Source organism: Ornithorhynchus anatinus, chromosome 8, assembly GCF_004115215.2.
Source record: "Ornithorhynchus anatinus isolate Pmale09 chromosome 8, mOrnAna1.pri.v4, whole genome shotgun sequence".
Taxonomy (NCBI): domain Eukaryota; kingdom Metazoa; phylum Chordata; class Mammalia; order Monotremata; family Ornithorhynchidae; genus Ornithorhynchus; species Ornithorhynchus anatinus.
The window spans coordinates 6,744,196-6,760,593 of NC_041735.1; the positions used below are offsets into that span (position 1 = coordinate 6,744,196).

Below are 16,398 nucleotides of genomic sequence, written 5' to 3' on the forward strand. Positions count from 1 at the left end.
ACAAGTGGCGGAGCTGGGATTAGAACCCAGGTCCTCTGACTCCCAGGCCATGCTCTTCCACTAGGCCAAGATCCCAGTAACCCTAGGAGTTGACCTGATAGTGGAAAGGGGCCAGGGTCATTGAGTTCTTGAGGGGGTCGAGCGCGTAGTGAAGTCTACACACCATGTAGCAGTAGTAGCGGGCTTTATCGAGCACACGCTTGGCGGGGTTCACTGTACTTCACGCTCAGGAAGATCAGAATAATGAAGTGACACGTTTCCTGCCGCAAGGAGTTTACCCTCTTAATAAGCTTCTAATCCCAGCTTCGCCACTTGTCTGCTGTGTGACCCTGGTCAAGTCACTTCCCTTCTCTGGGCCTCAGTTACCTCATCTGTAAAATGGGGATCGAGACCGTGAGCCCCATATGGGACAGGGACTGTGTCCAACCCACTCTGTATTTACCCAAGTGCTTACTACAGTGCCAGGCACAAAGTAAGCGCTTAATACCATAATGAATTGTTATTATTAATGAGAAGAAAATGAAAATGATTCCATTATCGCTACCTCAGAAAAATTTAATTTGATACCAAGATCTCTAGTCTGAAAGTTCCTCCTCTAGACTGGTAAGCTCCTTGGGCTAAGGGAACGGGTCTACCAGCTCTGTTATAGTATACTTTCCCAAGGGCTTAGTACAGTGCTCTGAACACAGTAAACACTCAAATACCAGTGAATCACACCTCTCCTTCCTTTTCAGAGCCTTATTTGCCTAGCTTCAGCACTTAGTACAGTGCTTGGCACATAGTAAGTGCTTAAATACTATCATTATTATTACTTATTAGTAATAGTAGTAGTAGGGGAACTCGATCGTTTTTCTTTCATAGTTGTTGGGGTCAGTTCCGATATCAGAGGTCAGAGTTGAGTGGTTGATAAGGGGTTCTTTTTCCTATCATTTATTAGTATCATACTGCTAATTATAAACATTTACTATGTGCCCTGTGGTGAGGTAGAGATGAGATCATCAGTTATTCAAAGTCCCTGTGCCACACAGGGCTCACAGTCTTTCTTATTCCCATTTTACAGATGAGGAAATTGAGGTCCAGAGAGTTAAGTGACTTGTCCAAGGTCACACAGGACTCAAACGAGGTCTTCTGTGGACCAATCCCATGCTCTTGGTAGTATAATAAACACCCAGGTGCATGTTTACCCATATGTCATACCTCTTAATGTTTAAAATAAATACAGTTACCTCCTAAGGCTGCTAAGACTGAAGGCGTTTAGACTTGAAAAATTACTTCCAATGAGGTTTCCCCTGATTCACTGATGTTTAAACTATTCTTGCATGTTATGTCCCTGCTATTAGTAAGTAAAGAACTCCTTATTAGCACTCCTTGGAAATAGCTCAAAGCTTACAATTATTTGTGAAACATACACCATGTGGGAAGAGAACATTTGAAGCAATTTAACCAAATAATGGGCTATATTAGAAGTGAGAGTTAAGAGCATCAGAATGCCAATCCATCTTAACCCTGTATTTGCTATAAAATTACAAAATTTCGGTACGCAAAATAAATGTGTTCCTGCTTGGAATAGCTCACTCTTCTTAGACACTCCCATCAATGTGTAGGCCACTTTTTTTTGGAATGGTTTTGTTAAGTGCTTACTAGGTGCCAGACACTGGGGTAGATACGACCTAATCAGATTAGTCGCAGTCCATGTCCGGCATGGGGCTCGCAGTCTAATCCCCATTTTACAGATGAGGTAACTGAGGCCCGGAGCAGTGAAGTGACTTGCCCAAGGTCACACAGCAGACACGTGGCAGAAACTAGGATTAGAACCTAGTCCCTCTGACTCTCTGGCCCGTGGCTCCTTCCAATAGAACACTGGCTCACTAATATTCACAACAACTCTAGGTAGTGACAGGTGGAAAATTCTTCCCATCTTCCATAAGGAGAGACTGAGGTTGAAGTGGTCAGGGATCGACTCGATGGCACACAGTGCTCTTTTCCAAGGGTGGATTTGTCATTTTTCCATCCAAGGGGCACTAAACTTATCGCTGCCCCTTAATTCAAAAAAGGAAAAAGCATTCTCTCTCACTGAGGTGAGCATATTCCCGGATTGATTGAGTGCTTACTGAGCGGCAGAGCTGGTGGGACTCATTTTGCTGCCCCAAATGAGCTTTGCAAGACTAGAGAAATCATACATAAGGCATCCATACCCCTTTTAAAATAATAGTAGTAATAAGAGTATTTATTAGGCTATGTGCCAAGGCACTATGCTAAATGCTAGGGCAGCTGCACGAAAAACCGATTGCATCTGGTCCCCATTTTCAATACCACGCTCACAGTCTAAGGAGGAGGGAGAGCAATAACTTTATCTACATCTTACCCATGAAGCCACAGAGAAGATAAATGACTTGTCCAAGGTCACACGGCAGCCAAGTGATAGAGCTGAGACTAAAATGTGGACTCTCCACTCTCAGTCTTGTGATCCTTCTGTTAGGCCATGTTGGTTACCATAGCACCATTGTGCTTATGCAGTTCACAGGGCACAAATTAACAATAATAATGATGGTATTTGTTAAGCATTTACTATGTGCCAAGCACAAATTACAATAGAGAAAATACCTCAAGTTTCTCTCACCATTTTTTTTTTTTTGAAAGATGGGCTGCCGCCTCTGGGCTTGGGACCACTGGGAATTCTGCCTCTGCTTTCTCCCAGTGCCTATGGACCCTGGGGAGGCAGAATGGCCTAGCGGAAAGAGCATGGAACTGGGTATCAGGAGACTCGAGTTCTAGTCCAAGCTCTGCCACTGGACCACTGTGCAACCTTGGGTAAGTCACTTAAACTCTCTGGGCCTTAGTTTCCTTTTCTGTAAAATAAGGTTAAGTTAGAGCCTGAGCCTCATGGCTCGGTACCTACTTAGTATTTCGTAAGTGTCACAGTTATGACAACATATTTGTACTCTGACGTTTCTTTTTGGTGGGCCTTAGTCTAATTTGAAGCAGCCTGCACCATGGCTCCAGTCCTCCTTTCCTAGAGAGACAAGTGCATTCTGGAAGGTAAAGCACAACTCCTCTGCAGGCTGGGTTTTGTCCAGGACCGACTCCACCTTTGGGATCAGGCGAAAACGAGGGAGCAGTGGCTACTTGGACAGGCCCTTCCTAGTGGCCTTCGGTCCAGGGAGGGTGAGTGAAAGCCGCTCTTTCTTCAGTCGGTCGAGTGCCGTTTTTTCAATTCCTCGAAAGAGGACAGGGCCCGCCCCCTGTGTTGGCTCTCCCCCGGCTGCCTGAATTATCCTTCAGTTCCCCTCATTCCCGGCAGCGCCTGCCTGTTAAACCTGAGAAAGCTTCCAAGAGAGCTGGAGGAATTTCATTCTTGGCCTGGAGAGCTTTAAAAATAAACACCCTTCCATCCGCCCAGATGATTTCAGTTCGCTCGCCTTGAGATCCCCACGGAGGCTGGGCCCATTGACCTCTCGAGTCCCTTGAGGGGAATGGCCCCAGTTAACCTCTTGATCCCTGCGGGACTGAACCAGGTGACTTTCTGAGTCCCTCCAGGGGACCAGTTGACCCCTTGAAGTTCCTTTGGGATCAATCCCCAGAGATTGGCATTTGTGCCAACTCCTTGACTACCTCAGAACAGGCCAGATACAGAATGCAGGTTTTTAACAAAGTCAAGAGATTGTCCCATCTTTCCGCCTCATGTATGGAAACACTCTCTTCAAACCTTCATCCCTCTCATTGACCCATGGGACAACTAAAAGAGAAATCTTCCCTTCCAACTTCCCTCTCCAGCACACATCTGCTTCAAGACTCTCTTTATCCCACGAGTACGGTGACTGGGAAGGGAAGAGATTCTATTATATGCATCCGTAGTATCGGGTCAAACACACTTCCTTTATCAAGTACGAAGAAGAATCAGCATAGCCTATTGGAAAAAATCACAGATCTGGGTTCTAATCCTACCTCTATTCATTCATTCATTCAGTCGTATTTATTGAGCGCTTACTGTGTGCAGAGCACAGTCCTAAGGGCTTGGAAAGTACAATTCAGCAGTAGAGACAACCCCTGCCCACAGCGGGCCTACAGGCCTACAGAAGGGGGGAGGCAGACATCAAAACAAATAGAATAAATAGAAATATATATCAACAGAAATATAATATAAATAGAATTGTAGATATATACACAACAAAACAAGTAAACAGGCATCAATATAAATAAATTATAGATATGTACATATTTACACAAGTCCTGTGGGGTGGGGAGAAGGGGTAGAGCAAAGGGAGCGAGTTGGGGTGACGTGGACGGGAGGGAGAGCTGAGGAAAAGGGGGGCTCAGTCTGGGAAGGCCTCCTGGAGAAGGTGAGCTCTCAGTAGGGCTTTGAAGGTGGGGAAGTGTGCTAGTTTGGCGGATGTGAGGAGGGAGGGCATTCCAGGCCACAGGTAGAACGTGGGCCGGGGTAGACGGTGGGACAGGTGACGAGGCACAGTGAGAAGGTGAGCACCAGAGGAGCGGAGTGTACGGGCTGGGTTGTAGAAGGAGAAAAGGAAGGTGAGGTAAGAAGGGGTAAGGGGATGGAGAACTTGCCTACTGTGTAACTTGGGCACATCAGTTCACTTCCCTGGGCTCCAGTTTCCTCACTGTAAAATGGAGATTCAATACCCGCTCGGCCACTTGTCAGCTGTGTGACTTTGGGCAAGTCACTTAACTTCTCGGTGCCTCAGTTACCTCATCTGTAAAATGGGGATTAAGATTGTGAGCCCCACGTGGGACAACCTGATTCCCCTGTGTCTACCCCAGCGCTTAGAACAGTGCTCGGCACATAGTAAGCGCTTAACAAATACCAACATTATTATTATTATTACCCGTTCTCCCTCTGACAGACTGAGCCCCATGTGGGCAGGGACTGTATCTGGCCTATCTTAAAATACTTAGTACAGTGCTTGGCACATAGTAGGTGCCTAATTCATTCAATAGTATTTATTGAGCGCTTACTATGTGCAGAGCACTGTACTAAGCGCTTGGAATGAACAAGTCGGCAACAGATAGAGACAGTCCCTGCCGTTTGACGGGCTTACGGTCTCATCGGGGGAGACGGACAGACGAGAACAATGGCAATAAATAAATACCACTCACAGAGGCCCTTGAATTTTCATTAAAATGATTCTAGAAACAAAGTTAATTCGGTAGCTTTACTAAAGAGGGGAGAAGTATGCAATACAAGAGGAAGTAACATGCTGGAAAATGAAGTCAGGCAGTAATCTATCCTTGGGGCATTTTTAATTTTTTGAATGGTGCTTGTTAAGCGCTTACTATGTGCCAAACACTGTACTAAGCACTAGAGACTTTATGTTGTGAGTTGGTGGAAAGAAACCATTGGGAGACTCTCCTAGCAAAAAGGAGATGACATAATAATAATAGTGGCCTGTGTTAAGCGCTTACTATGTGCCAGGCACTGTATTAAGCACTAGTGGGTACAAACAAATTGGGTTGGACACAGTCCCTGTCCCACATGGGGCTCACAGTCTTAATCCCCATTTTACAGATGAGGTAACTGAGGCCCAGAGAAGTGAAGGGACTTGACCAAGGTCCCACAGAAGACAAGTGGCAGAGCCGGGATTATTCCATCATATTTACTGAGCGCTTACTGTGTGCACAGCATTGTACCAAGTGCTTGGGAGAGTACAACGTGACAGGATGCAGATACATACCCTGCCCACAATGACCTTACAGTCTGGAGGGGTAGACGGGCATTAATATAAATAAATCTGACTCCCAGGCCCGTGCTCTATCCACTAGACCACACTGCCTCTCAGTAGGGACAGACCACAGCCAGCAACATCCACCCTCCGTTCCCTCCCCTGCCCTTCCTGCTCCGTGGGGAGGGCTACTAACCCTTACCTCTCTGCCCCTGGGGCCCTTGGTGTGTCAGGTAATGCCACGGTGCTACCCGAGGTCCCTGGCATCATCTCCTCCTCTCCCGAGCAGCCAGGCCGGCTGGGGTGGCGGGGAGACGGGTGGCAGCTGTTACGGAAGCTACCACCTGAAGCAGTTCCATCAAGGAAGAGTTCCGCCTTCCTGACTATCTGTTCTATCCTAACGGCTCGTGCTCTTTCCTGGTGCAGCTTGTGCCATCCTGCAGATGCCAATTGCTCTCTCCAGATGGCCACCCTGACTCGATGCCCTTCTATCCAGAGTTTCCCCTACTCATCGATCACATCACTGTCAACCCATTGTACTTATTGAGCGCTTATTGGGTGCAGAGGACTGTACTAAGTGCTTTGGAGAGTACTTATGAGGAAGCAGCATGGCGTAATGGGAAGAGCATGGGCCTGGGAGTCAGAAGGCCCTGAGTTCTAATTCCAGCTCCACCACTTGTCTGCGGTGTGACCTTGGGCAAGTCACTGCACTTTTTCTGTGCCTCCCTTACCTCATTTGTAAAATGGGGATGGAGACCGTGAGCCCCACGTGGGACAGGGACTGTGTCCAACCCAATTTGCTTGTATCTGCCCCAGTGCTTAGTACAGTGCCCGGCACACAATAAGTGCTTAACAAATACCATTATTATTGTATGAACAAGTTGACAGACCTCTTCTCTGCCACAAGGGAGCTTAGAGTCTGGAATCCTTCTGCGTTGCCAAAGTGCTGCTCAAGAGAGATAAGTTCAACTTTATCACCTACCAAACAGAAAAAAATGGAGGTGGATTCACTTGTAGTTTGGCAACCCCCTCGAAGTGAACCCTAGTGCGAATTGATTAAAAAAAAAAATACAAAAACAGAACCGGACGGCACATACCAGTTTACACCTGCTCGCTGCTGGCTTTGCAACTCCTGGGTTCCTCTTCCAGTGGGCTAGGTGTGCCATCTCAGTTTTGGCATCACGTTATTGCGTGGCGCGAGCCCACACCAGAGCCCGGTCTCCTAGCAACCACCCCAATTAAGCAATCATGCCATTTATCAGGGTGCCAATTAATTATAATGATCTTAATGATCTTGCAATTAGATAGCTCCTTTTAGCCGAATGGATCGTGAAACAACTTTTGCGACTTTCCTGAAGGTCTCCAACAGCTGGCCAGCCTGGTGTGAGCTGACCCATTTAAAGACGCCTGGCGTAGGTGAGGTCGGTGTTGGGTTTGGGTGGACATAATAGTAATAATAATAATAGTATTTGTTTAGCACTTAGTATGAGCCAAGCACTGTACTAAGCGCTGGGGTAGATACATGATAATCAGGTCCCCCATGGGTCTAATAGGAGGGAAAACAGGTATTAAAAGCCCCCATTTTACAGAGGAGGGAACTGAGGCACAGACGTTAAGTGACTTGCCCATGGTCACACAGCAGATACGTGGCGAAACCGGGATTAGAACTCAGGTCCTCTGACCTCGCCAGGATTCACTTCACCCTGATGGGACGGGCAACCCCAGTTGGGACGATGGGGAGTTTAGACCTTAGAGAAATGCGGAGTGGATTCTACCATGCGGCGCTTACTATGTGCCAAGTACCGTACTAAGCGCTGGGGTAGATTCAAGATAATCAGGTTGGACACAGTCCCTGTTCCGCATGGGAGCTCACACCTAAAATGCTTCTGTTCCCCTCTTAATCCCTTTGCAGGTATGTCTCCAGCTGGCTAGATTTCCCATTAATTTCATGTTGCGGTTTTATCCCCTGCAGTTAACATTTCACTTGACACTCGGACCGGCAGGCACATGCTCACACCTGAAGAGACCCGCTCTTCTGAGTCAGGGCTCTGGACCCTATATTTGAAAACTCCGCAGATCACGAAGATGTCCTAAAACCCGTCGATGCAAACGGAAAAACCCAACAAAAACATGCAAAGCCCCAAACCCCAAACTTCAACTGCTCCTGAGCTCCGAAGGGATTATCTCCGGCACATATTTACGGACACAAAGTGTCCGGGAAAGGTAGATGCTTTAAGTGGAAATGTCTAACATTTCATTAGACGATCCAGGCACCATCACCCTTCGAGCTGCTTATTAGAACACTAAATTACACATTTGGACAGGCTGTTTGGAATCATTTCTCTCTCTAGTAAGCCGAGCGAGCGAGGCTGGGATTGGGGGGGAGAAATCTCAGATTCAGGGGGAACTGCCCATCCTTTTCTATTCTCCCCTTCCTTAATGAATGGTTTTAATTTAATTAAACCCCTCCAGTACTGCTTGCACCATTCGGCGGTTTCAGTAAGAAACCTCTTTTACTGTTAGCTAGAAGACAAACAATAAAAATAAACATTACCTCCTTTGGGTAAAGGTTCAGAGTGTTTGCAGGGAAGCCTTCTCTGGTAGCTTCTTATCTTCCTCTAAGAAAGCCTTCTTTGGCTCTCAGTACCCCCTGAAGCCCACCCACTGTAAATATTTGGATGAAATCCCTTGCCCCTGGTTCTCAAATCTAAAAGGGGGTGGGGGGGCTTGGGGGAGGGGATGAAGGGGAGGAAAGAGGGAGGAGCCGAATGGGGATATTTTCCTAATGCGCGCAGATGTGCAAATACACATAAGCTGACTTTAATTACTTAATTAATTAAATATTTACTTTTTCCTAGCAAGCTAGAAAATAAGCAGAAGGCAAAAGGGGGAGGGAGGCGGGGAGTGGAAAGCGAAGGAGGAGAGGAGGAACAATTGAGAAACACCAGTGTGGGGGACGAAAATCAGCTCAGTGACTCCCCTGAAGAGGGATATTCAGTGGGCAAACCGAGCCACCAAGGGAATCACGACTAAGTCTGACCAAATGGACCAGAGGGAGGGCTAAGAGTGTCAGCTCGGTGTCCCCTTCCCCATTTAGGAAGGGAGGAAGGGAAAAATGCAGGTTTATCGGAGGGAGATTTTGGGGGTTCTAATCCGGCCTCCTCCGCTCATCTGCCGTGTGACCTTGGCCAAGTCACTTCATTTCTCTGGGCCTCGGTAACCTCATCTGTAAAATGGGGATTAAAGCTACGAGCCCCACGTGGGTCCAACCCGATCTGCCCGTATCCATCCCAGAGTTAGTCCAGTACCTGGCACAGAGTGAGCGCCTCAAGGATACCATCATCATCATTCAATCGATCGTATTTATTACTAAATGATAATTGATACAATTCAGAGGATTTGAGCCGGACTGGGGAGGGACCTAAGTTTTGAGGACCCTTCGCCTGCCTGGCCTTACACGTTCTTGGCTCGCAGTCTCCTCCAAATCCAGAGGACCCCAATTTCGGGTGTCCAGTCTAAGCAGAGTCCGGCCGGACGCGGGGGTCCCCAGAAAGGTAGCACGGACCGGTTGGGGGGCTCTGTGGCCTAGGGTCGGGGGCAGGGTCCAGAAGGACCGGCCCCTTAGAAACGACGGCAGGGGGATTCCGCTTAATCCCCACCGGCCACTCCGGCCATCCCGGGGGCCGGACCTTCCCCTGTCTGTCCGCCCATTCATTCATTATCGGGCGCTTACTGTGTGCGGAGCACTGTACTGAGCGCTCGGAAAGTCCAATTCAGCAACAGAGAGGGGCGACCCCGGCCCCACAAGGCGCTGGCAGTCTAGACTGACCACCCCGGGCTGCAGCCTGGACGCCCGGCCCCTCCCCCCGCCCGGCCTCAGTTGACCCCGACCCCGGGGGCGTCGTGTCCCCCCCGCCCCCGACTCACCGCGCCTCCTCCGGGAAGCCTTCTCAGGTCCGGCGGGGGGCGGCCCGGGCCTCCTCCTCCGCAGCCCGGCCCGGCCGCGGGGCCCCGGGGCCCCGCATCCCAGGGAAGAGACAACCCCCTCCCCCCCAAATCCCCGCACCCCCGGCTGCCTGCTCCCTCCGGGGCTCAGCTGGTGCTCCCTGTCGTGCTCCCTCCGGTGCTCCCGCTGGTGCGCTCTCCGATGCTCACACTCCCTCCCACCCAAAGCCCCCCGTTTGTCCCCCAAAGCCCACCCCTCCCCTCCCCCGATGTACCGTCCCTTTAAAGACCCCGATCCCGCCGCAGACCCCAGAGATCTCCCCCTCCAGACCCCAGAGATCTCCCCCGCCCGCCTCCCCCCCCCCCACCCGGAGACCCCCGCTTCTGCACGGCCGGCCGGGCTGCAAGGACAGGCGCGGGGACCAGGGCGAGGACCAGGAGGACCGGGGGGGGGGGCGGGGGGAGGAGGAGAAGGAGGAGCTCAAGGGGGAGGAGGAGGAGGAGGAGGAGGAGGGAGGGGAGGGGAAAGAGGGAGGAGGGGAGGGGGAGGGAAAAGGAGGAGGGGGGAAGAGGGGAGGAGGGGAAAGAGGAGGGAGGAGGGGGAGGGAAAGAGAGGTAGTGGGGAGAAGGGAAAAGAGGGGAGGAGGGGGAGCAGAAGGGAAAAGGGAGGGAAAAGGGAGGAGGGGAAAGAAGAGGAGGGGGAGGGATAAGGGGGTGGTGGGGAGGAGAAGGAAAAGAGGGTAGAAGGGGAGGGAAAAGAGGGGAGGAGAGGAAAGGGGGAGGGGGAGGGAAAAGAGGGGAGGGGTGAGGAGAAGGGGAAAGGGAGGAGGGGGGAGGGAGAAAGAGGGGACGAGGGAAAAGAGAGGTAGTGGGGAGAAGGGAAAGGGGGAGGGGGAGGGAAAAGAGGGGAGGGGTGGGGAGGAGAAGGGGAAAGGGAGGAGGGGGGAGGGAGAAAGAGGGGACGAGGGAAAAGAGGGGAGGGGTGGGGAGGAGAAGGGGAAAGGGAGGAGGAGGGAGGGAGAAAGAGGGGACGAGGGAAAAGAGGGGAGGGGTGGGGAGGAGAAGGGGAAAGGGAGGAGGGGGGAGGGAGAAAGAGGGGAGGGGTGAGGAGAAGGGGAAAGGGAGGAGGGGGGAGGGAGAAAGAGGGGACGAGGGAAAAGAGGGGAGGGGTGGGGAGGAGAAGGGGAAAGGGAGGAGGGGGGAGGGAGAAAGAGGGGAGGAGGAGGAGGGAAAAGAGGGGAAGAGGACGAAAAAGGGGGTAAAGAGGGGAGGGGGAGGGAGGAGAAGGGAAAAGAGGGGAAGAGGACGAAAAAGGGGGGTAAAGAGGGGAGGGGGAGGGAGGAGAAGGGAAAAGAGGGAAGAGGGTGGGGAGATTAAACCCAAGGCAGGGGCCAGCTGGATCCTATACCAAAACAAAAACCTTGCGGAGACTGGCAGGTGGAGGGCGGGCCGGGGGTCGGGGGCGTGGGGGACCGAAAAAGCCCCAAAATGCCTGAGAAGTTCATTTCTCCTGGGAACCCACCCCGCTTGAGGGGCTTATACCAGCCCTCCTTCCTCAGGAGAGCATGGCTACATTCATGCATTCTCAGTCTTTCTCTCAATTCTCTTATTCTCTCTCTCTCTAATAGTAATGGTATTTAAGTCTTTACTATGTGCCAAGCACTGTTCTAAGCGCTGGGGGAGATACAAGGTAATCAGGTTGTCCCGCGGGGGGTTCACAGTCTTAATCTCATTTTACAAATGAGGTAACTGAGGCCTAGAGAAGTGAAGTGGCTTGCCCAAGGTCACGCAGCAGATAAGTGGTGGGGTGGGGATTAGAACCCAGGTCCTCTGACTCCCAAGCCTGTGCTCTTTCCATTAAGCCACGCTACACTCTTTTAATCTTTTTCTTTCTCTCTCTCTCTCTCTCCCCTCCTACACACACTTTTAAACCCTTATTCATCCACTGCTCCCTGAATCAGAGTTTAAACAGATGTGTATGTGTGTCAGTCTTTCTCCAGAAGAAGAGGCCGACTGAGGGAAGAGGGTCAATTCCGATGTCCCAGATCAACCATTTTTAACAAATCGAATAGTCTAATAAAGTGAGGAGAATATTGATCAAGTTTACTCTGCTGGCAAGCAGGGGTATTCATTCCACATAGAAAGAGAAAGACGATTCTTGGGTTTTTTCGGTCTTTTTTATTTTTATTTTTTTTTCCATCTGCACACCGGGAAGGAAAGTATTAAAGAGACAACTGTGGAGCCCACAGTGTGATTCCTAAATACAATCATTTTCCAAATGGATTTTTTATAATGACACGTTAATAAATGTTTTCTTTTATCTGTGTTCAAATTGGCTCTCCACCATGGGCAGCGTCTCTGCCATTCTGCAGGGAGCTCTTTCATTGCTGGGCGTTTGCCTCCAACAACGTATCATTTGCTATTGGAGATACTATCCCAAACACACTTTCCCGCAAGATCACAAGGTTAGGAGCCCACGCGTTGCGAGAAATTAACTTCACCTTGCATGAAAATTGCCGCTGCTCCTGTCTGACACACCGTCAGGGTTAGAAAAACATAAACAAAATCGCAAAACCCCCTGTCCGTCAGAAATCCCAAATGCAGCCCCATAGGGATGAGACGGGATGGACACGACTCCTGTAAGGCCCTCTGCCTTTGGCCAGACTCCAAAGAGGATGGGAGACCTGCAGAAGGAATGTTCTCCCTTGGCCTCTCCTAGGCCACTGCTACAGCCACCACTGTCACAGGTGAACCGGCCCATCCCGAGGACACTCGTGGGGATTTTTGGAGTGGCTGGGGAGATGGCGGGGGCCCCAGACTTCCAGGTGGGGTCCAATCTGGCCGGTTCAGTCCAGCAGATGGTGGCGGTGGAGATGGAAGCAGAGGAGGTGGTTGCTGCTGCGGGAGAAAAGCAGGGAAGGAAACTCTCCTCTTCTTACTCTTTCTCTTTCTCCTCCTTCTCCCTCTATCCTCCTCCTTCTCCCTCTGTCCTCCTCCTTCTATCCCTTCCCCCTTTCTCCCTTCTCCTCTTCTACCACCTCTATCCTCTTTCTCTTCCTCCCTCTTCATTTCATTCTCCTCTCCCTTCCCACTTCTCTGTCCTCCTTCCATCCTCCATCTATCCTCTTCCTCCTTTTCCTCTTCCTCCTTCTCCTCTTCCTCCCTTCTCCTGCTCTTCCTCCTCCTTCCATTCCCTTTCCTTCACCTCTTCTGTCCTTTTCCAGCCTCCTTCTGTTCTCCTCCTTCCATTCTCTTCTTCCTCCTCCTCCTCTCCTCTCTTCCCTTCCCTCCTCCTCCTCCCGTCCTCCTCTTCCCTCCTCCTCCTCCCTCCTCCTCCTCCTCCTCCTCCTCCTCTCTCTCCTCCTCTCCTGCCATTCTCCGCTGCTTGTGCATCTTCTGTCCATGTGGCGGCAGCAGTTGGTTGCTGTAATGGGAATGGCAGTGGAGGCCCGAGATAAGAGAGAAGCTGCCGCAGCTAAGTCTGATATCTCCCTTTTTCTCTCCCCCGCCTTTTTCTCCCCTCTCCTCTCCCTTTCCCCTTCACCCTCTGTCCTACTCTCCGTGAGGCTGAGTTCTGCCACTTCAAATTCGCTCGATCCTGCTAATACTCAGCTCTCTCTCACTCCACAACTCTCCTATTCCTCCCTCATTGGCTCCCAAACCCACATTCCCGCCAACTTTTCCGAACATTTAACTGCCTCCTGAAGCTCCTGTTATCCCCACCAGCTCCCTCCTTAGTCCCCGATGACCTGGAAAACCGCCTTATTGGTAAAATGGAAATCATCAGGCATGAAAGTCTGAAAGCCTCACATTTACCTCACCCTCCCGCACTATTGAACTCTTTCAGAGCCTCAGTGACCTCCTTACGGTCCAGTTGGCTAACTCTGTCTTAACCCTTCTTGACCTCTCCCTGCGGATCACACCCACCCCCTTGAAACACTAATCAATCAATTAATCGATCAATGGCATTTATCGAGTGCTTACTATGTGCAGAGCACTGTACTAAGTGCTTGGGAGAGCACAATACAACAGAATTAGTGGACACGTTCCCTGCCCGTAATGAGCTTTCAGTCTAGAGGGGCTTCACCTGGTTCTGTTACTGCCTCTCTGACTATTCCTCAGTTTCATTTCCTGGCCTCTCTTCTGTTTCTCATCCCCTAAATGTGGGTGTCTCACAGGGCTCTGTTTGGGGGACCCCTTGGCCTACACTCACTCTCCTGGGGAGCTCAGAAACTCTCAAGGCTTTTACTACCACCTCTATGTGGATGACTCCCAAATCAATCACTCCAACCCTAACCTCTCATCCAACCTACAATTCCGCATCTCCTCTTGTTACTAGGACATCCCAGTCAATCAATTAATGATATTTATTGAGTGTTTACTGTGTGCAGAGCACTATACTAAGCGCGTGGGAGAGAGTACGGTACAACAGAGTTGGCAGAAATGTTCCTTGTCCAGAGGAGTTTACAGTCTAGAGGAGCTTATATCCTGCTAGCCCCTCATACTCAACATGTTTAAAGCTGAATTTAATAACAGTGGTATTTGTTCAGTTGTTAACTGCTTACTGTGTGCCAGGCACTGTACTAAGTGCTGGGGTAGATACTAGATGGGTTGGACACAGTCCATGTCCCGTGTGGGTCTCACAGTTTTCACCCCCATTTTACGGATGAGGTAACTGAAGCACAGAGAAGTAAAGTGACTTGCCCAAGGTCACACTGCAGACAAGTGGTGGAGCCGGATTAGAACCAATTACCTGACTCCCAGGCCCATGCTCTATCCACTATGCCATGCTGCTTCTCGGCTTCCCGCCTACATCCACTCTTCCTAACTTTCCCCATCTTTGCCGGTAACACCACCGTCTGCTCTGTCCCAGAAACCCACCACTTTGGGGTCATCCTTGATTCTTCCCTGCCGTCCTGGGCTCACGTTCAATATACAGATACATCCTGCCTGGTTCTTCCGACAGACATTTCCCTCATCTGTCCCTTTCTCTCTGCCCAAATAGCTACCACTGAGGTCTTGGTACCATGCTACTGAGAGTTTGTTATTGAGGATTAAAAAGCCGTGTTCGTTCGTTCGTTCGTTCGTTCGTTCATTCATTCATTCATTCAATTGTATTTATTGAGTGCTTACTGTGTGCAGAGCACTGTACTAAGGGCTTGGGAAAGTAGAGTACATCAATAAACAGTGACATTCCCTGCCCACAATGAGCTCACAGTCCAGAGAGGGGGGAGACAGACATCAACACAAATAAATAAAACTACAGATATGTACATAAGTGCTGTGAGGCTGGGAGTGGGGAAAGGGAAACGGGAGCCAATCAGGGTGATGCAGAAGGGAGTGGGAAATGTGGAAAGTTGCCCATTCTTTTTGCCCCTTTTCCTTACCCCCGAACAGATTTGATCATTTCTTTTCTTTTTCTTTCTTGGTTTTGCTAGTTTTTCACAGTGGGATAAGGATGGAGTGGGTTTCTACACTATCCCTCTCCTCTGCTGTCTGCTCCTGGAAAAACCTATTACACGCCCTTCCTCCCACCCTCCCCAAAAGGCAGGGAATGATCAGTGTCTCATCTTCTTAGAATGTCCTGGCGGAGATGTTCAAAAAGCCTTGAGGCCCGCAAACATTTCAACATTTTTCTACATTTTGCTCCTGCCCACATTCATCCATCGCCACTCCCCACTCGTCCTGGGTTTCCCCACTCCCGTGGCTCTCCCTCTTCCCAGACTGAGGTGATGTAAGCATCTTTTGGTGGGGAATTCACTCAGAGGGCCCACCGTTCCAGCGTCAGTGGCTGGTCTGAGCCGGAACCATTCTCCACAGGCTGTGGAGGGTCTGAGTGGTTCCTTCCGTCAAGCTCTGGAGCGAAGACACTTTGAGTTGGAAGCCGAGGAGCTCCTGCTCCTGAGATCTACTCCTCCTCCTGCTCCTCAGACCTCCTCCTCCCAATTCTCATTCCTCCTCCTCTCATTCCTCTCACCTCTTCCTCCTACTCCTCTCATCTCCTCCTCCCTCTCCTCACACTTCCTCAGACCTCACCCTCCCACTCTCAAATTGCCCAGATGTGGAGTTTCAGTCAGCAGTTGGAGCGGTCCTGGAGTTTCCACATTCCAAGTACAGACGAGGTGCTGCCCAGCTTCCCAATAAAAACCGAACAAAGGGATAACAGTAAGAGGCAGAACTATTCACATTACCTTTCGATCTTCCGCCTGGCTCCCTCTAATAATTTAGTTATGGTACTTATTAAGTAATAATGGTAGCGTTTGTCAAGCTCTTTTTGTATGTCCAGCACACAACCTGTACTTGTTAGATCCGAGATAATCAGAGCAGACACAGTCCTTGTCTCTTGTCAAGCTCACGATCTGAATTGGAGGGAGAAGAGAGCCCAAATCTCCCCATTTTACAGATGAGGACACTGAGGCATGGAAAAGTTCAGGGACTTTCTACAGCCTTGGACAGAGGCTCATCACTCTGAGGGTGGTGAATACCAGTTTGCCGGGGAGAATGAAACCCGGAGCGTGCCAGGACTCCTAGCCTGAGGCCTGGTGGGTACAAACCTCCTCTCTTCTCCCCTCTCCCTGGTACCTACCATTTTTGTAGGCAGGAATATATCTGGGAGCAGGAGAAAGGGTAGAGCTGACTGATGAATTTTAAAGGAAAACTATGAAGCTGGGCCTGTGCCAATCCCTCAAGAAGACATCCATGACTTTCTCATCAGAATTCAGGAGTAAACAAACCTCGAAGTTAGATATCTCTTTTTTAGAGCAGGGGAGTGAGA

General features: G+C 50.1%; 1 protein-coding gene across 5 annotated transcripts in view; it reads right to left on the reverse strand.

The window, feature by feature from the left end:
- The window catches only part of LOC114813761 (extracellular sulfatase Sulf-2-like), a 66,444-nt gene extending 56,804 nt beyond the window's left edge, over positions 1 to 9,640 (reverse strand). Inside the window, exons 1-2 of one of the 5 annotated variants that reach the window (XM_029070616.1) lie at positions 6,776 to 6,879; positions 6,569 to 6,656 (exon numbers count right to left, since the gene is read on the reverse strand). Coding sequence is in view for 1 of the 5 variants with exons in the window: in XM_029070614.1 (XP_028926447.1) it covers positions 4,567 to 4,588 (22 nt within the window). In the remaining 4 variants the exon portion in view is untranslated. Of the gene's footprint in view, positions 1 to 4,566; positions 4,604 to 6,568; positions 6,657 to 6,775; positions 6,880 to 8,232; positions 8,323 to 9,605 lie in introns of those variants that run through there. The other 4 variants (XM_029070615.1, XM_029070618.2, XM_029070617.1 and 1 more) reach the window with 4 other exon arrangements.
- Positions 9,641 to 16,398: the final 6,758 nt, after the last annotated feature.